We start from the raw sequence: 20,422 nt of genomic DNA on the forward strand, positions 1-20,422 counted from the left end.
CTCATCAATTCATGTGCCAGTGATGACCTGCAAACCCTTATGTTTAAAAACCAAAGATGAACTTGTCACTCAAGAATTTGGTAAAATTAGTATTACCTCGTGTAGATGAAACAGAAGAAAGCTGTTAGACTTTGTAAAATATCTTGTAGTCCAAATAGCAAGAATAAAGATTTTACTATAAACTCAACCTATCATTAACTCACTAGTATCACATCTATACACAAGAGAAGGGGCGGAAGTTGGGAGAAAGTATTCTGATGGCAAGAAGAAGATAAAATGATTTCAGGTTAGGCTTATGAAATAAATAATGCAATTTTCTTGTGTTTTCTTGCCTGAAAAAATAGAAAAAGTTAGTGATATCTTATTTTCTTCGCCATGTAATCCTATCTTGGTTCTGTCAGTAACTTAATGGCCTATTGATTAGATTTTGCTACATGCTATGTTTAAAAAAGTATTATTACTCTGTTAGGGCAATCACAAAAAACTACTTTTAAAGATATTTTTAAAGTTTTATGAGTTTTCAGAAGCTTCATAGAACCTTATCAAACTCAGAGATAGCTGGAACTACCTCTACATGGTTCTCCTTTTGTTTCTGAGACACTGAGTTAATTTGTGGTGTATGGACTTTTCACTGATCTTTGGAAAAAGAGAAGAAACATTGAGACAAATCACTAAGGAGAATTACTTGGAGATGTCTTATCTTTTTTGTTATTGAAACTTGCATTACAGTGTGATGCATAGAAGTTTTTTAATATTGAGTCTCGGAGGTAAAGTGGAATGTGGTAGAGTGTGTTGCATATGTGGTGATCTTGTGTTCAGAATCTGAGACTTTAAGAGCATGACTGGGCTCCCACAATGTATGTGCTGCTCATTCTGCAACTTTTCGCTGGATCATCTGTCTTAAAAAGAAAATTAATCTTCTCCAAAGTTTCTCTGTTTCCTCCAGCTCCTGATGATGGAAGAAGGCAAAAGACTGACTGAGTAAGCTAGAAGAACTTATGGTTTTCTTCTTTAATGGCCCTAACCGCAGTGTCATTCCTTTTGCAGATCCATCTTTTACACCTCGAAGAGGTGATCATGAGGTGGAAAATCAGGTAATTCCCTGGGACGTGATGAATAGGTGTTACTGAATAGGTCCAACAAATGAGCAAGAGAAATGAGGCTTCATACATTTATTCTGCTTATTTGTTGTGGTTTCACCTTAACCTGGATGGACAGCTAACTTTACCAAAGTTGCTTTCTTACCCCTGCTCTTTCTTTGAAGAGAAAACACAATGCAAAAGGACTCAAGGGTTGAGGTAAGGACAATCACCAATTACCATCGCGGGCAAAACAGACTCAGCATAAGAAGATTAATGTAATTTATTGCAGTGACAACTAAAAGCAAACTAAAAATACTTTGTGCCAATTCACCCTCATCTACTTCATCCCTCTGAGCAGCACAAGGGAATGGGGTTATGATTAGTCTGTAATGCTTCATCTCTGCCACTCCCCCATGGTCACTCTAACCCTATTGCACATGGATCACTCCCACAGAATATCATCCACCTGATCCTCATGGGCTTTCTCAAAGCACTGCCACAGCACAGCTCTATGCCACAGGGCCCACCCTTCAGGCACTGCTCCAGCACAGCTCCTGGTAGGCAGCAGCTCCCCCAGCATACCTGCTCCACCAAAGGCTGCCCCTCATGGACTACAGCTCCTCCTCAGGACTACTCCTGTGGGGGATCTTCATGGGCTGCAGCCTCCTTCAGGCCTTATCTGGTGCTGCACCGTGGGCTCCTCCATTGTCTGCTTGTGGTATCTATGGGCTACAGGAGGACAGGCTGCTCCACCTTGGGCCTCTGCTAAGCTGCAAGTAACTTCTGCTCCACACCTGGAGCACCTCTTGCCCTTCTTCTGTGCTGATTTTGGTACCTGAAGTGCTGGCTGCTTCTCTCACTTTCTCACTCCTCTCTCCCAGCTCCTGCTACACAGCAGTTTTTCTGCTCTTCCAGAGCACACCCAGAGTGGCTCATGGCTCAGCTTTGGCAGCAGTGAGTGCCCTCTAGAACAACAGAGCTGGCTTTTCTCTGACATGGGGCACTGATGGGCTCTGCTCACAAAGGCCACCCCTGCAGCTTCTTGCTGACTATATTTGCCACATAAAGTTGTTATCTGTATCACAGAAATTGCATCATTGTAAGGATGAAGTGATAAATTGGAAGCAGTATTCTCTCCTTTAATCTTCATTTTTTCCTAATAGAGATTAATGAAAGTCATAATACTTATGCACATAAAGTAGAAGTAGATGGTAGTGCACCTGTCTCTAGCATATGAACAATTCTTCCAGCAGAATAGGAATTAAACCAAATTTGAAAGAGCTACAGTTTGTGGCACTTTTTATGATTTCTTCCTGCAGAACTCATTCCCTCACCTCCTTATTAACTGCAAAAAAAGCCAGCAAGTCCATTGACAGGTTTCGATGTAAAACCTGGGTAGGTTCCTAGCGATCTGCCTCTTTTTCCTTGCTCTGAAATCCTTGTCAGGAAACGAGAGGGAATACCCCCAAGGAAATTATGTCAAGAGCACGAAAGCAGGAGCTACATGCTGGTCTGTGAGACAGACACATGAGAGAAAGAGAAGAGCATATATATACATTAAATATACATAAAATAGAAAAACAATGAAAGTAACTCTTTGAAGTCTTTTTTTTTTTTTTTTTTTTTTTTTTTTGAGAGCTACATGAAGAAGTGGGAAAATAAATACAAAGATGATGCTCTGAACTCTCCAAAGATCTGTGAATCAGTATTTTTTTTATGTTATCTTATTTTTTTTCTATATCATCATCATAAACTGTGAAGAAAGAAAAACCTACTCTGGGCAATGCATCATTCCCCCAACATCTCCCAGTCTTGCAAATATTGAATATGTAATGAGAGTGCCAGCAAGCTTTGTGACTAAATCTATGCTTAGGTTTGTAAAATAGCTCATTTGTTCTTTCTGCTTCTTTTCATTACATTTATCATTGGTCCCAAGTCTGGCAAGAATTCACTTGCTAACAAGAAGAATGTGATTTGTTAAATCACAAGTAATATAACTTGTAAATAATTGACCTGAGAGGAGTTGGTAAGAGAGATGTATAACATTACACTTAAATCCTTCTGTGACAATTTTTTTTAATTTGGATCTTTGTGCTTCTGTTGTTTCTTTCTGAGCTGAATAAATGTCAATATGAAAAGCTATCCAAGCTCAAGATGATGCATTCTCCATCTTACCTAAACAAAATAATAGAAGAAGAAAAAGAAGGAAAGCAAAGTTATTAAAACTGGAACCTATAAATCTTTAAACAACTCTGATAGAAAGAATAAGACAGCAACTTTGTCAGAAACCACAAGCATAATGTTTGGCTTTATAAGCTACTAGTCATGTTGCTAGCCCTATTGCAATGTGGCTCCTTGTTTACAGTTCTGCTCATCCTGAGGTTGTTTACTCAGGGAGATCTTTGGACCATATCTTTGAGAACTTTTAGCGTAGTGCCATCATAACCCATGGCTGATGTGCTGCAAAAATATTTGCTACACAACCAATTTATACAATATTATTTATGAAAACAAATGTTAAATGAAATTTTGGGATAGAAAAAATAAATGAGCTTTTGGGATAAAATTTTAGCATTTGAACACACAGACTACAGCATCCACTTTGGAATGCTGGCACAAAATAATGGCTGTGCTCACTGCTCGTATCACATTTAGTTTAAATTATGAACAAAGTACTAAAGTGGGCCCACAAGTGGAAGGAAGAAGCACTAAGTGTTTATCCTGCACAATAATATTGTTTTAAAGGTATAATGAATACTAATTCTTAATTTTAAAAATAGTGCTGATTCTTGACAAAATGTTATCCTGTGATTGATACTCAGGGAGAGAGCCTTGGAGGCTCCATTCAGATCCAGATCTAAAATAACTAGATGGTGTCAGAAGTTAAGAACCTAATAGGATAAACTTAGCCCTTCATCATTTCCAGGTAGCTGAAACTTACTTTCCTTTCTACGTAATTCCTATTAGTATCCTGGAAAGAAACCCTACTAATTCTGCAGTAAAACAAGTGTTTCCACAACCCTTAATCCTTAAACTTGTTGGGAAGCTTGAGCTGTTCAGCAGGGCCCCTTTTCCATTTAGAAAAAAGGCAGAATATTGGAGATGCTCTTTGTTTGTGTTGTAGACTTCTCTTGTACCCTGGGCAATGAAATGTTCATAAATGCTGTCTACCATCTTCTGTGCAAAAAATAGGCCTATCCAAACAGTCTATTTGTTAAACCAGAGGGAATCTGTGTGCAGAAAAGTTATGACTTTAGACAGCATATTGTAATATGCACTCTATGCACATCCATGACATTATGTAAGAGATAAATGAAATAATAAGTGTAAACAGCTACTGTATTGCAGGATAATTAATTACTTATTTGTTGTTTTATTTTTTACCAGTTAGGCAAGTATTTATTATAATGATTAGTTAGAAGCAGGGAATATACACATTCATGAAGCATCACTGTTTTCAAATTGATTTATAATAAGATACAAATGACTGTGATTTGTTTGTTTTTGCTATAAAACTAAATGTGTGTTGTCAAAATGAAGTTTGCTTGTTCTGAGTGATGTTTACACTTATTAGGTTTGTATTTGAAAACTGGTAAGCTAGTGGTCCTTCTATTTCCATGCATTTGTCAAGTTGTTATAGTCAACAAATAGATCCTCAGATCTATATAATACTATATATCAGCACATGCATATGATTATATAACACATTTAATATTTCATGTTGGAGTTGTTATCATGATGGTGAAATGTGTAAATTACCTTAGCATACCTTTAAATTTCAAAGAGGTAAAATTTGCATTGAAATCTCTATGCAAATGCCATTAATAAGTTTCGCTTGGACTCTGGTACCATCAGAGAGTTTTACTGGAGAGGTTCCAACACAACTTTCTTCAACTCTAATAAGAATGGAGGGAAAAGTAAAAATATAGATAGACAGACAGACAGATAGATAGATATATATAGAGATAAGCTGCTGGAAGAACTATGAGATAAATGACTAGGTTATCTATAAGCAGAAACAGCAACATTGACACCCAAAGTAGCTTGTTTTAGGTTATCCTTTGACACTTCCTATAATTTTTAGAGTTCAAGAGACAATGTGTACGTGCTGAATGTTCCCTGCAGTAAAGGTAAAACTATACAACTATACAAACACTTGTTCCTGTGGTGGAAGCAGAAACAAGTAGCCTGGGAAGAGCACAGGGATGCTGTCTGAATACTCAGAAATGTGATCAGTAAAGACAAAGTGCAGATAGAACTGAACTTGGGTGTGAAAAATAAAAAAGCACACTGATCAGAAGAGACAGGCAAAGGAGAGTATACCTCCTTCGATAAATGAGAAGGGAGAACTGGCTTCAACAGACATGGAGATGGCTGAGGCACTCAGCAAGTTCTTTGACTCAGACTTCATTGGCAGCCAGGTTTTCTATGCCTCTGACATCTCTGAACCTCCTGTGTGGGGTTGAAGGAAGCCTATCCATCTCACTATGAGAACAGCAAATCAAAGACTAATTTATGAAGCAGAATGTGTGCAAGTCTATGGTGTTGGACAACATGCGTCCCAGGGTCCCAAAGGAAGGGCAACTGATGTCATCTACCTGGACTTCTGCAATGCCTTTGACACGGTCTTGCACCACATCCTTATCTCTAACTTGGAGAGATATAGATTTCAAGGCTAGACTATTAGGTGGATAAATAATTGGTCTGATGGTCACAGCTGTAGTCAATGATTCTATGTCCAGGTGCAGGCCAGTGATGAATGGTGTCCCTCAGGGTTCTGGCTTTGGACCAATGCTCTTCAACACTTTTATCAACGAAATGGATATTGGAATTGAGTGTACCTGTACAAAGTTTGTGGAAAACACTGAGCTGAGTGGTGTAGTTGATGCAATAGAAGGAAGAGATGCTATCCAGAGGGAGCTGGACAGACTTAAGAAGTGGGACCACAGTAACAGAGTAAGGTTCAAGAAGACCAAGTAGATGGTGTCGAACTTAGATTGGGGCAATCACAGATAGATATGTGTACAAACTAGGAGAACTAACTGCAAGCAGCCCTCCAGAAAAGGATTTGGGAATCCTGGTAGATGAAAAACCAGCAGTGTGTGCTTAGAGCCTGGAAGGCCAACTGCATCTTGGACTACATCATCAGGGGTGGCAGCAGGGAGAAGGAGGTGGTGGCCATCCCCCTTTGCTTTGCCCTTGTGAGGTCCCACCTGGGACCTGCATCCAGGTCTGGAGCCCTCAGCACAGGAAAGACATGAAGTGGTTGGTACAGGTCTGGAGCAGGTTGTAAAGGTGATCAGAATGCTGGAGAACATCTCCTGTGAAGAAAGGTTGGCAGATCTGGGCTTGTTTGCACTGGAGAAGAGAAGGCTCCACAGGGACTTCATTGTGGCCTTCCAGTTATTGAGGAGAGCTTGTAAGACTTTTTATATCATCTGACAGTGATGAGGGGGAATGGCTTTAAACTAAAAGAAGGAAAATTTAGGGTAGATGTTAGGAAGAAACTTTTTCCTTAAGGGATGGTGAGGCATCGGAACATGTTGCCCAAAGAAACTGTGGATGCCCCATCCCTTGAAGCATTTAAGGCCATGCATCCTGGGCAGTCTGATATGGTGGGTGGTAACCCTTCCTGTGCCAGATGGGTTGGAACCAGGTGATCTTTAAGTTAAACTAAACCAGTCTGTGATTCTATGATTCTGTGCAATCCATGAAAAATACTTAACGAAAACCAACAATGTAATATTGTTGAATAGACACAATGTTATTTATTCAGAATTCATATTTTCAAAAATCTTAGATTACAAAGGAAAAAAAAAAAACAACAAAACAAAACAGAGGAAGAATAACAAAAAATTTTGAGACTTCAGTTGAAGAGAGAAAAATCTGTCCTTCACAATTGTGAAACTGCACATACATTATTCTCAACTTCCTTAACTGAGTCACAGTATCATCATGAAAACATCTAAAAAGTAGTAAAACCTTCCGTATCACCATATATGCCCCATTATTTCTAGTCCAGAAGACTCTACAGATTTTCTTTTAATCTTATTCTGGACCAAATATTTCCACATATGGAGCTTCCCTGGAAAATGCTATAAATTCATGCACTCTTTTTATTGCAAATATCTTTTAAATGAAGACAAGGTCTAAAACAAAGACACATTTTTTTTTTTTTTTCCCCATGAATCACAATGGAAAAGCCTTCTAACCTCACTTAACTGCCCACAGAGAAAGCATTCCATACTTGAACTAAAGAGCCTTTGGTTTGACATCCTGTTTTATCTTTTCTTAACAGAAAATTGCTTCCTCAGGGATCTACTGTTAAATCAGATGTTGAAAATAACTGTACAGTTTTTCTTTATTTTTATTTATTTTATGAATGGATAATGATGTAGGTCACTGAAAAAAATGCTGCTGTCCTAAGACGTGATGTCCACAGTGATGTTCACAAAAATAGCGAAGTCATGTTACACAAGACCTTCAAAAAATGAAAGGGAAATTATGACCATATTTGAACATTTTCCTTTATGTGCTGGACATACTGCTGATAGAGTGGATCTGAGTGTGCAGAAGCATGGGTGCTTCTTCTGCCTTCCAGGCTCCCTAGAAAATCATTCCTTGCATTCCTGTTCCTTTAGGCACAGAGATGGGCCATGTGCTGACTCTTAGAGAGAGATACGAGAGAAACTCTGCTCTGTATTGTATCCCCTTGCTTCCTAGAGTAAGAAAAGTGGAGAGAGGTCTGTTTCTTTCTCACAGCTACAATATGGGAGGATGGATGGAATATCTGACCTGAACACAAATTTGATGTACCAAATTAGTGTCCTGGCTTAGAGTCTTCCCTGGTGGAGGATGTTCAGCAGACAATGAACTGTTCCTATGCCCACTGCCAAAAATAAAGGAGAGGCATTAAGGAAGCAGAAATGTAGATATAGTAATATTTTTTATGCCAAATAATTGTTTGAACAATACATAAACTACAGACTTCACTTCTGCCTGCCCCTTGTCAGGATGTCTTTGTCACTCCTTCTCATGACCTCTTTGCCATTTTAACCATGTCTCTCTTGTGTAGACATGGAGTTCTGAGTTCATTTTCTGTTGTGTGAAGTACAATCCAGATGGGAATTCCTGCCCTGGGCCCTGCACTTTTATACATGCTGAGATTCCTCCAGCTCTGAATAGGCAGTCTGGCTGATAAGAGCATGTGAGAGAAACCACTGGCATCTCAAATACGCAAGCAGAGCTACTCCTCATCTGCACTCTCTACAGCCTTGGGCATGTTCTTCATACAGGGATCTTTCCAAAACTCATACTGTGCTCTCCATGGGGACCAGGCTTCTATCTCCTTACCTCATCCCTGGACAGGGGATGTTCTCTCTACCATCCCTGGTGGCAACTTTGATTTCCCCCTCAAATGACTTCTTGAAGTTCTCATGGAGTTTTTAAATGACACGGGCTCCAAATCCCTTCCTCTGATGTTTTGTCCAAAAGGGCTTCATCACTGTTTTCTTGTCTTTTCTCATACCCTGAAAGGTTACAGCTTTCCTTCTTTTCCTGTCTCAGCATTATTCCTGCAGAGAGACAGCTTTTCTTCTGATCTCTTACATTTTCCCTCTCCCTCCTCCCACCCTATGTCATAAAATCAGAGCCTGGCACTTACTAAACAAAGCATTCGTGTTATGAATTTCATAACGTTCAGAAAGGGACTGTATGAATATGCATAATTTATATGGACACCCAAAACAGTCACAGTTATCAAAGTAAAGAACAAAACAAATAACTCAAGTTCACTGCAAAAACAAAGCCCACACAAACCCTCAAGACGTAACAACTCTGATGTTTCAGGGTTTAAACTAATGAAGATTAGGATGAGACCTAAAGCAGAGGGCAGATAATTCCACATCTGCCTAATGCAAAGTTTCTTGCACCTTCTTCTGTTTGTTAAGTGTCCAAAAGAGATCTACTGAACTAAATGGGTTTGGGTTTTTGTCCCACAAAATCTATTGCTCAAAGGGGATGCTTTGGCTACTTCCTGCTCAGCTTTTCATGATTTTTTATTTTTTTTTTTCCCCCTGGATCTTCGAACTCTGTGGATTCCCCTTGCCTTCCTCACTTCATCCCCCCTAATCTCCATCAAGTGTCTATATTAGTCTGAGTGGCTGGGATAGGTCTCAGCCTCCATCTGGGGGGATTAAGCTTATTTTATCTTCTTACCTCAACAACAACTTCCTCACCGAATCCTCTCCTTATCTTGTTCCAGAGCTACCCCTTCTACCCCATCCCTCGCAGGGAATACGGGCAGAAACCCTAAGTGTCAACGCCAGTTTCCTCCGGAGAGACGAGCAGCCAAGCCGGGGTCCCGGAGGAGGGCAGAGGACCGAGGACACCCCAGGCTCAGGGGCGGGGTTCCGCGTGTCCCCGCGGGGCGCCGGGCGAGGGGCAGCACCGCGGCGTCGCGGGACTCGGGAGCTCGGAGCTCTCGGCGTCGTCCCGCGGGGAGGCGCGAGCCGAGCCCCGCGCTGCCACCCACCCCGGGGGCGGCTGTAATCCCATCAAAGGGCCGGCCCCGGCATCCTCCTCCCCCGCTTCCCTTCCCGGCCCTGCCCGACGAGAGTAAAAGCCCCTCCGCTGCGCGCCGCGCCCTCTCGGCCCTACTCCCCGCCCGGCTGCCGCGCAGAGGGGACGCCGGCCTCGGCCCCCGGCCCGGGCGGCGGTAGGGGAACGTGGAGCACATGGAGGTGCCGGGCCACTGTCGCCTTGCTTCGCTGCTGCTGCTGCTGGCTTCGTGCATAGGCTGCACGGCCGCACCGCGGAGGAGCATCCCCCGGCGTCAAGGTAGGGAGTCCCGCCGGAGACGCGGCGGGTGCTCGCGGAGGGAGACAGCCTGGTTCGAGAGCTTCGGCCTGAGCGCTCCGCGAAGTTTCGCGTCCCTTTACAACTGGCTTTCCCTGGAGCACCCTTCCCTCGGGCTAGGCGGGAGCCTCCTCTCGGGCGACTCCGAGCGCTGGGAGAAGCCGGAGTGCTGCCCGGAGCCTCGTCCTGCACCCGATCTGCTCTCCTTTCCCGGGAAGCTGCGGGATCAGCGTGAAACCCCTTCTCTCTATTATTTTCCGCGCTATAACTCAAATTACTGACAGAGACCTGGCTGAAGCCATGGGCTAAACGCTGCTCATGCTAGCCGGAGCCTGCAACCTGCACGCAGAGGTGGGAGGCGATAGCCCAATGCTGCCCTCCTAGCTGCGGGGCTGTGCTCTGGCTATGGCGGGGACTCCGTGGTGGAGAATAATGTGACAAAGACTAGTATATGCCAGAGAAGACAGCTGGGGAAGCAGTAATTTAATCAGAAAGCTGTATTCTGTACCTTATTCTGTACTAAGTGTGTAACTGGGTTCTTCATGATGCTGCCTCTCTGTCTGAGGGCTACCTGCGACCCACAGGAGTTCGCACTGGTGTCAGAAGAGTTTTTAACTTTTATCAAAGTAGTAGGCTCTGTGTTACGTTTGTTGCTCTTGCAGTCTGCAGACTGTGAAACAGGGAGGCAAGATGTAAACACTGAGATGGTGCACAGAGTGTGGTGAAGTCAGACATAATGCGTACTCAAAAACTGTGGTGCTCAAGGAAAATACTGATGCTGGAAAAGGTCTCAGAGTTGGAGACTGTAGTGCAGCCTTTGGGATCAGTGTTGATTCTTATGACTGATTTTACCCTGATCAGATCAACGGGAAATTTAAAAAGTTTAGATAATTTTTCCTCAGCTGACAAAATCTCAGAATCAGACCCATTTTGCAATCTGTGTTGCTGGTTTTTTGTTTGTTTGTTTGTTTTTCAGAATCAGTGCTGTTCATTCTCTTGCTCTTGTGGAATAAAAACAACATACACAACAATATGCCAGTGCAGCTGGAAACTTAATACTTAAATACAGCCTGATCTTAAAGCTCTTACTGGACAGATGGCTAATATTGCTGGTCTGACCTTGTCTCTTAGGGATCTAGTCCCATGATCCTTGGTTGTCATAATAACCTCCATTAAGTACTTGAGAAAATTAGGTGGATGGTAGTTGTCAATGCGACGATTAGTAGCTTGTATTAAACTACTGGATTTGTGAAGCTGGGCATGGAAAAGTGTAAACTATATTTAAAGACTATTTTAAATAATTTTTTAATTATTTTTCTGTTAACACACCAGTCTAACTTGCAGAGTTGAATAGTACTAGTGGAAATGTACTCCTATGCATTAAGCTGGTTTAGAGCTTGGAAACAAGTTACTTATGGTTTTGAGGAGATTTTTTTAACACACTAACATTGTGTGTACCTTACTCCTGTTAGCTATATGTGTATATATAAATATATATATACATACATATGTGTGTTACTCTGTGTTTACTGATTGATTCACTCATCCATTTTTTATTTCTTTTTCCGTGTAAGAAGTAGCCAGTTTTATCTGGAAAGTTTTATTTTTTTCAAAATCTGTGTCAATATCTGAAAATCCTCTTGTAGCAAGATTTGAAGAGGAAAGCCTCCCAGAGTGCATCAGTACACCATTTGCATCCTACCACAGCCTTCCTTGAACCCTGCAGCTGGGCTGCCATTATTGAAGCACCGAGCACAGGTGTAGATCGAGGTAACTCACATCTCTGTTTTGTTCCATCCACCATATGCTGGATGGCTAAGAGCAAGATGGAGCTGTGATTTATTTGCACATCCCAAAGCAGTGGATGAAGAAGGGACAAGATAAAAAGTTCTTTAAGTTTGGTGCATTTTTTATTCAGCTTTCACTTTGCCATAGTGGTGGAAGTGAATCTTGTATCTTGTATCTGAGGTGGAAGCCAAAAGTCTCATTGATTGATGCAATAAAACTGTTCATCTTCAGTAATGAGATGGCCAGCAGTTCTAAATGAGATAGTCAAATACACATTCTGTTTTCCCACATTTTTCATTCAGGGCTCACCTTACAAAGACCTGTCTTGAAGGAAGAAGTAGAGTCAGAAATGTATTAGTGAAGTTAAAAATAAAATATATATAAAAGCTGCCACAAATGCAGCTTGTTAAACTTCAGGAAAAAAGCTGTTGTGCTCAAATTCAAAACATCCTGGTGACTGTTAAACTCATTTGAGCTTTTATTTACAGTTACAAGATACATTCACTGCAGACAAGGAAATGGGATGCCAGACACTTTGGGAAGGGCTTAAAACAAATCCTTAGACACCGTGTGATGAATAGCGTAGTTGGGAGCAGATTAGGTGGGGATTCTCTAAATCTTATTCTCCCTGAAGCTGGCACTTGTGCTGTTGCTTTTAAATTGTTATTGTTGTTGTTGGTTGTGGTTTTTGTTTGTTTGTATGGGAAAACCTTCTGTTTTGTTGTTTTAATTATTACAATTTTTGGACCAACATTAGAATGAATTGTAAGTCACTGTCTTAAGAAACCTTGCCTGTAAAGTTTTTCTTCAAGAAGAGAAATAAGTCTAAGGCAGGTTGTTGCCTGTTGCTGGCAGAGATGGTGCAAATCTGTGAGCTAAAACTAATGGAGAAGTCATGGACAATATATCTGGGGGGAGATTAATATCATTCTGCTGTTGTTTCTGACATAGGCCAAAACGTGCCATCGGAATATACTGTTCAATGTCTTGAACATCAATACATTTAAAGAAGGAGTAATTACGTATGGATTTGTTGGCTGTTTACTGTGTTTGGGTGCAAGTTGTGTCACAGTGTTGTAGGACATTTGTATGCTGATTGGATTTGCTCTTGTAATACTGGGGCTCATATTCTGGTAATTGCTCCTGCCTTTGATCAGCATCACTGACACCTTGTGTACATGTGTTTCTTTGGAAGCTACCAGCATTCCCGTAATACTCTCCAGGAAAGAAAATAAAATCTTGTCAGGGAATGCACATAATTATTTCACTTTAGATATTTCTTGATATCTCAATATCAGTAGCTCATTTTGAAGTACCACTTCTGGTTTCAGTTAGTTTTATCATTCCATGTTGGAGGGACCTCACCTGGAGTACTGCATCCAGTTGTATAGTCCTCAGTATAGGAGAGACACGGACCTATTGGAGTGCATCCAGATGAGTGCCACCAAAATTATCCAAGGGATGGAATACCTCTCCTACAAGGACAGGCTGGGAGAGTTAGGGGTTTTCAGCCTGAAGAAGAGAAGGATCTGGGAAGACTTGAGTGTGGCAGGCTGAAAGAAGGAAGGAGACACTCTTTGGCAGAATGTGTTGTGATAGGAAAATGGAAAAGGTTTCAAACTAAAAGAGGGGAGATTTAAATCAGGTATAAGTAAAAAGTTTTTGCAATAACAGTAATGAAGCACTGGAACTGGATGCCCAGAGAGGTGGTCAGGCTGTATGGGGTTCTGAGCACCCTGATCTAGCTGTAGGTGTCCCTGTTCATTTCAGGGGAGTTGGACAAAATGACCTTTAAGGGTCTCTTCCAACTCATACAGTTCTGTGATTCTAAGATTTTATTCATCACAGTGTTTTCTGTTCTGTCCATCCTGAAGTCACTGTGTTCATCTATAAAAGGAAACTTTTCAGTAAATGAGTGCCTCCAAAACTACTGTACTGCCACCAGTGTTCAGGAAGGCAAAATTAGACAACAGAATGCTAAAAATGTGTGAAATTATAACTGTATCAGAGATCAGTTTTCCCAGTGATGCTTTGTAGAACAGTGGTCATGGAGTTAAGGCACTAAGACAAGCCTTGGAAAATCATCCTGTCCTGAGACTGCCAGAGCCTTGCTTTGAGGGTTTGCCAGTCATTCTCAGGGCAGGCTTACCATTAAAAAAAAAAAAAAAAATAGTTTTGCACTTTTATTCTTCTCCAGCTGTGCCACATGAGAATGTAAGAGGACTAAGAGGACTTCTAGCCACTCAGCATAGCTGTATGCCTGCTTTAGTCAAGTCATTATTATTAATATGTATGTGAGTCACTCCTTATCTTCTAGTGTGTCTTGCAGAAAAAAAAAAAAAAGCTCTCTTTTTTTCTGGAAGATTCTTAAGGATAAATGTAGTGGCAAGAATTCTGGTCATCTCTGAGATTTTGAGGAGCAGAAGGACATCTTGCTTTAATACAGAAAATTTCAAAGTATGAGATCTCGACAGTGCTCCAGAAACTAATCAGTTAGCTGAGAGTACTCCCGGGAGTTTCTCATTCCTCAGGTTGAACATCCCAGTGCTCAGCCTTATTTCTGTTTGACTTAAGTCAGACCCAATTAATCTGGTTAATAATTTGTTTATTTCATACGCTAATAAATGTACAGTTTCACCCCATATTTGTAGTGAATGTGAGGCAATGATCTGTGATCACATAATAAAAGATTTTCTAAGCCACAGGCATGCAGGAGACTAAGCTGACTATGTGATCCTGAATCATATTTCCTATTTTGTTGTTGTTGTTTTCTATGCAAATAAATGACCTTTCTGGGAGAAAGCAAGCAAACAAGCAAACAAACTAAAAACCCCAAAAACATGTTCTTCACAATTAACTTCAACTGAAAGGAATGATTTATGGCTAAGAACATGGAAGGGTTGGTTTTATTTTTAATTTTCAGCAATACTTGCACATAAAACCCAAATTAGTTCTTTCATATAAAACAAAGCCTTCATAACTCCTAGCTGTGAACATCCAGGCCACAAGAAAAGAAGACTAAAGTTATTTTTTCAGACTTTTCCAAGCTTCTGAGCTGAGAAAAAGCACAGCAGAATTCATCTTTGAAAGTAACTACTTCAGAAGAGCCTAAGCCTCTGAAGATTGGAGGCTTAGGGGGAAAGCTACCTTGAACCAGTTACCTAACTCAAACCAGCTAACGATGCAGTGATCCATAAAACCCTGCAGGTGAGAAGTGTGTAGTGTGAAATACATACGTCAGGCTCACATTCAGGAGCAGGAACTGCCCATGAAGAGTGATCTTGAAGATTTTGGCTTTAAATAAAAGAGAAATCTGTGCAATATTGTCCTGGGGAACATTTTATCCAAAAGGAAGAATACAGCTGCTGGGCTGTGGTAGAAGCCATTTCTTCTGTTATTGTCTTGATGGACATTTAATGGCATAGTCAAAAGGCATAGGCTTTGTTTCCTTAAAAAGATTTTTCATTCAAGCATTGACAGAATTTATCCCAAATAATGTATAGAACTAGAAGAAGAGAACCAAGTCAAGGTGTTACTGTATTCTGGCTTTATGTGATCCACATACCAAGTGTTTCCAGGCTAACTTTCAATTTACTGTGCTGTTAATACACTCCTTTTATGTAGTGCAGGCAAAAATCATATTATAAGCAATAGTTCTGAAATGAGACACTGAGTGGTTCTGAGTTTCCCAGTGTGTGCAGATGATAGTCACACTGGCAAAGCTCACAGAGAAATGTCTCCAAGACCAGATAGATCTCAAGCTAAATTGTCCTTCACACTTCTCTTGATTTTTGAAGTCATTTAAAATTATGGACACCTACAAAAATGATGGTTCAGTCAAATATCAACGACTGTGCATACTTGGAACTTGCAGTTCAAAATGAACATGTTGTGGATGTTGAACATGCTGCTTTGAAATACAGACATTATTCCAATTCTTCTAACATGTCAGAAGCATTGTTATGCACATAAGGTTTCAACCAAGGTAAGTTTTGAGCTGCTGAGCTCAATAATCTTTTGAAAAAGTCATAAGGGCAAACACTATAGAAAATTTCACACAAGCTGAATTCTTACATACATGAGAAATTTCAGCTAGAAGATCATTTTAGGAAAAAAAATATGAACAAAGCTTATCAATCTGCAAGTGATTGAAAACAAGCGTCTAGAATCAAAACATTTACAATTTACAGATAGCAGAAGCCAATATTTGTTGTTTGGAACAGAAAGCTTAGCTTAGTTTTGTATTCTATTTTCTAGATAATCAAAAGGGAAGGCAATATATTCTCTTCAAATAAGCAAGAACTTTATGGCAATAATTATAGAGATGGTGGTATTGAAACTGACAGAGACCAGTGTTCTTCTGGCATCTTTATTTCTTGTTTCTGTTCCATATATTCCTATTCCTGCATGAACAGTTTTTGTTTAGATTGCTACTGTTTTAATCTTAAACAGTTACATTGGCCTCACTATGTTAGGGTAAAGTCAAGAGCTGCTACTGTTTCCTTATACTAGTGGACCTTTTTTGGTAGCTTAAGATGAGAATGTTTTAGTCATTTGCCTCTGTGGACTAGTAAATCGTAATGATTACGGGAAGAATGAAGAACAAAACTTTCAGAATGCTACAGGAAGAAAGGCACTCTTGGGCAAAGAACTCAGCAACACCTAAAATAACAGAAAGGTCTTGAATATCTCCATAAAAGGAGACTCCACAACCTCTCTGGGCAACCTCTTCCAGTGCTCCATCACACTTACCATAAGTAAGTTCCATGTTAGCACAGAACTTCCTATGTTCAAGTTTTAGGCCATTATTCCTTGCCCTATTGCTACAGACCACGAAGAGGAACCTGGTCTCGTCCATTTGCCTCCCACCTCTCTTCTGATATTTATAAACATTTATCAGATTTCCTCTCCATCTTCTTTTCCACAGGTCACTCAGCCTTTCCTCATAAGAGAGATGTTCCAGGCCCTTTATCATTTTCATGGCCCTCTGCTGAACTCTCTCCAGCATTTCCCTGTTTTTCTTGTAGTAAGGAGCCAAGAACTGGACACAGTACACCAGATGCGACCTCACCAGGGCAGAGAAGGAGGATCACCTCTCTTGACCTGCTGGCCACACTCTTTTTAATGCACCCCAGGATACCATTGGCTTTCTTGGCCACAAGGGCACACTGCTGGCTCACTACCAACCTGTTGTTCACCAGAGCACTCAGATCCAGAACACAGATGTTCTCTCCAGCAGGTCATCTTCTTACCTGTACTAATACTAGCAGTTATAATTATCTCATAGTCATGTACTTTCCCCTTATGGAGTTGTTCTCTCCTTATGTTGGAATAAATTTCCATGTCTCAGTGTCTCTTGCAGCAAAGGTTTGTCTCTGACAGTCACTCTTGCTGTTTTCATGTCCCACTTCTTGTTTGCTTGCTCTTCTAATATGCAGCTGTTATACATATGCATCCTATACCACATTAGTGCAGAGATTCAGGTTTAAAAATACATTTCTATTTCTGTCACTTATAAGTAATTTCTTTTGAGGTTTTGTTTGTTTGTTTGTATGTTTTACCGATGCTGATAGATTATGGAGAGTCTTGATGTCTGCAGAAGATAGTGAAATTGTCCTGATTCTTATGGAGAAACTGAGCCAGAGAAGAAATGTCTGCTTGAGAAGGTGCCAGATTTTCTCCCTGACCTGGCCTCCAGTAGTCTGCAATAAAATTACATTTGCAATTGAGCTGATTTCTTAAGTCAGTTCTGCACTTTCAGCCATCTGCAGCAAGCCATGCACCAGCACTGAGAAAAGTGATGAGTGGTGGTGTGGGTGACTCCCTGATATGGGACACAGAAGTCCCAACTTCCCACATGAGTTGCTGTCTAGGGGCCTCTGCTCTTTGCTGGGGACTCAGATAGAGGACTTTGTGAACAGAGCAGGCTTGGACTGTTATCGCCTGCTGCTCTTACAGTGAGAATGCATAGGCAGACCTTGGACATATCAAGCATGACTACATGACTACAGTGTGAGGCCCAAGCTGGCCTCTGGTGGTTCTGATGAGAGAGATGGTTTTGAGGAGGATTCAGTGTATTAATATGTTTTTGCATAGCTGGGGTCAACATCAGGGATTTTCCTTTTATAGTGAGACCATCTCTGGGGGTTGAGGATTACTAAGATTACATGAGATCCACCTAAGTAAGGCAAAACATCATTGCCAGATATTTCACTGTCTTTGTTAGTAGAGCTGTGAACTAGAAATGTCAGGGAAAGAAAGGTGTGTCCCAGAACCAAGTGAGTAAGAAAAGTTACGTTGGCAAGTAAACATGGGATCCTGAAACCAGGGAATAGGGTGGGAATGGATGCAACATTTTAGGAAAGCTAACTTCCAGCTTGTAATAATTCCACATGGTACAGCCCTGGAGAGAACGTGGGTCCTGGGGAAATGGCTGGTTTTCAAGCTTAAGGATGATCCATTATGTCATGCAGAAAGTCTGGCAAAAGCATCAAGATTCCTGCATGGGTACACAGGGAACTCCTGATGAAGTTCATATATGAAAAGACAGCATACAAAAGGAGGAAAGCAGAGGCAGGCATCCCAGAAAGAACACAGTGTCTGAGTATGTAACACTGTGGTTAGGAAAACCAGAGCCCACTCTGGTGAGGTACGTAAAGGGCAACAAGAAGGGTTCCTGCAGTTGCTTCAGCGGAAAAAGGAAGAGTAGGAAAAAAAGTGTATAGGAGGAGACACAGAGACAAAGAACACACAAAAGCTGAGCTACTCAGTGCCTTCTTCATCTCAGTTTTTATTGACAAGACCAACTGTTTAATATCCTAATTAATGACCTAGATGGTGGGACAGAGTGCAGCATCCACACATTTGCTAAAGACACAAAACTTGGAGGAGTTGTCTGATATATCAGAGGGTTGTAGCTGCCATTCAGAATAGACATAAACAGGCTGCAAGTATGCTCTGACAGAAACCTCATTGGAGTTTATTGAAGGGAAATGCAAAGTCCTGTACCTGGAGAGGAATAACCTCATGCAGGAGTATATACTAGTGGCAGCTGGCTGGGGGATGTGTCCTGTCCCCATCCTGTACATTTATTCCTTGTCATATAATCAACTTTGTTTTCTTTATACTCTATTTTTTGTGTATGTGTGTACATAATGTATCTACAGTTTTGAGGTTTTTTGATGTATTTCCATTTTTTCCATAATCTCCCCTCGAATTTTGTTTCTAGTAGCAAGTGAACTATTTATTCAAGAGGTTGGCTTTGTAGTTGGTTTCAAATGAAAACTGAAAGAGAAATTTGTCTTAGATAAAGAGATTAAGAGGCATCAGTGAGAACATTTTTTAAGTTGCATGAACATTTTACCATGATTCCCATTGGAGATAGTAAGTTTTGGATAGTAATCTCCTGAAAAATACATCCTTAAGTGTTATTCATTGATGAGAAAAGCAATTTTGTCATTTTCATACTCTATAGATAACATAGCTACACTTTTTGTAATTAACAGTGTCTTTATTATGCTATTGTTCTATGTATTTCATCCACCCTTTAACTACTCAGAAAATATTGAAGGCTGACTATCCCTTCTTTTATAATTTCATTTCAGAGTGGTATTACCCTCCTTGGTACAGTTTATGTTCACTGGGAATGCCTAAGAATCAGCTAAGAGCTTTAAGCACTGTGTGATCGGCTTTGTTCATCTTCTCATATTTCTGCTTTCAGTAGTGTTTGAAGGACCATGTGTATTAGTGCAGACCTGTTCATAAACATGAAGAAAATGTCTTCACTGTTATGTATAATCAGATTGAATACTGTCAGCATGGGTGATTTCTGTGCTACCAAGCATCTGTGTGTTTAGTCAGTAGTGGCCATGTATGGAGAGATTTCCAGTGCCTGTAACTTGTAATCTTTATGTCTTGAAGCAGAACATTTTAGAAAGAGTCCCTTTCTCACCTACCTTCTCTTTCCATGCTCTGGCCATGCCATCCTGCCACTTGCCCTGTTTTTGCCTCTGGAGCTCATCCTATATTTATGCTCCTTCATACCTCAGATACTTTGCCAATAAGAGAACAGTGTTGCCGTGCACAATTATAATCCAAACCGAATACTTGCCCAGGTGCTAGCGAGACCCTCGCTAGGGCCAAAAGGACCACCGTGACTCATCAAGAAAGGTGGCAAAATGGCGTTTATTAGGAGTAATCAACACCTTATATACCTTACTACTTCGTCTACGCCCCCTAGGGCACACGTTTGAAATGCGCGCGCCCAAAGTACATCACTAGATAGGGGACGGAAGAGGCTGGTTTACTATCACCGTCACATACCGAAAAGCCTCGCTACCGCCTATATGCTTGTACTACAAGGTTCAGCCTCATTAGCATCTACAACAGAACAGAGAATATATTTTATCTTTTCCTAAGCAAGCAGCTTGAATTCTCTTAGATGACATCTGAGACAGCACAGAAGTGGAGGGAGCTGCCCTGGGGAGGTGGTAGGTCAGCAGGAGGCAACCAGCTGTGGGTTTGTCTCTGTGGTAGAACACGGCTACACCTCTTGACAACAATTTTTCTTGGCTGTGGAGTTTCCTTTGGTTTGTTGTGCACAGGCAGCATATCTGAAGATTGCCCTGTCTGTGCCATTTCATGAAGGCAGGACAGAAACTAAACCTTTGCTCAGAGATAGAGCTCATCCTACTTCT

The 20,422-nt window shown here is 41.0% G+C and overlaps 1 protein-coding gene across 1 annotated transcript in view; it reads left to right on the forward strand.

Moving 5' to 3' along the window:
- Window positions 1-9,684: 9,684 nt before the first annotated feature.
- Window positions 9,685-20,422, forward strand: part of EGFLAM (EGF like, fibronectin type III and laminin G domains) — a 73,670-nt gene continuing 62,932 nt past the window's right edge. The window contains exon 1 of the mRNA XM_072359464.1: window positions 9,685-9,920. Within this exon, the coding sequence (XP_072215565.1) occupies window positions 9,818-9,920 (103 nt within the window). The 5' untranslated portion in view covers window positions 9,685-9,817. The remainder of the gene's footprint in view (window positions 9,921-20,422) is intronic.

The sequence above is a fragment of the Excalfactoria chinensis genome, chromosome Z (assembly GCF_039878825.1).
Source record: "Excalfactoria chinensis isolate bCotChi1 chromosome Z, bCotChi1.hap2, whole genome shotgun sequence".
Lineage (NCBI taxonomy): Eukaryota > Metazoa > Chordata > Aves > Galliformes > Phasianidae > Excalfactoria > Excalfactoria chinensis.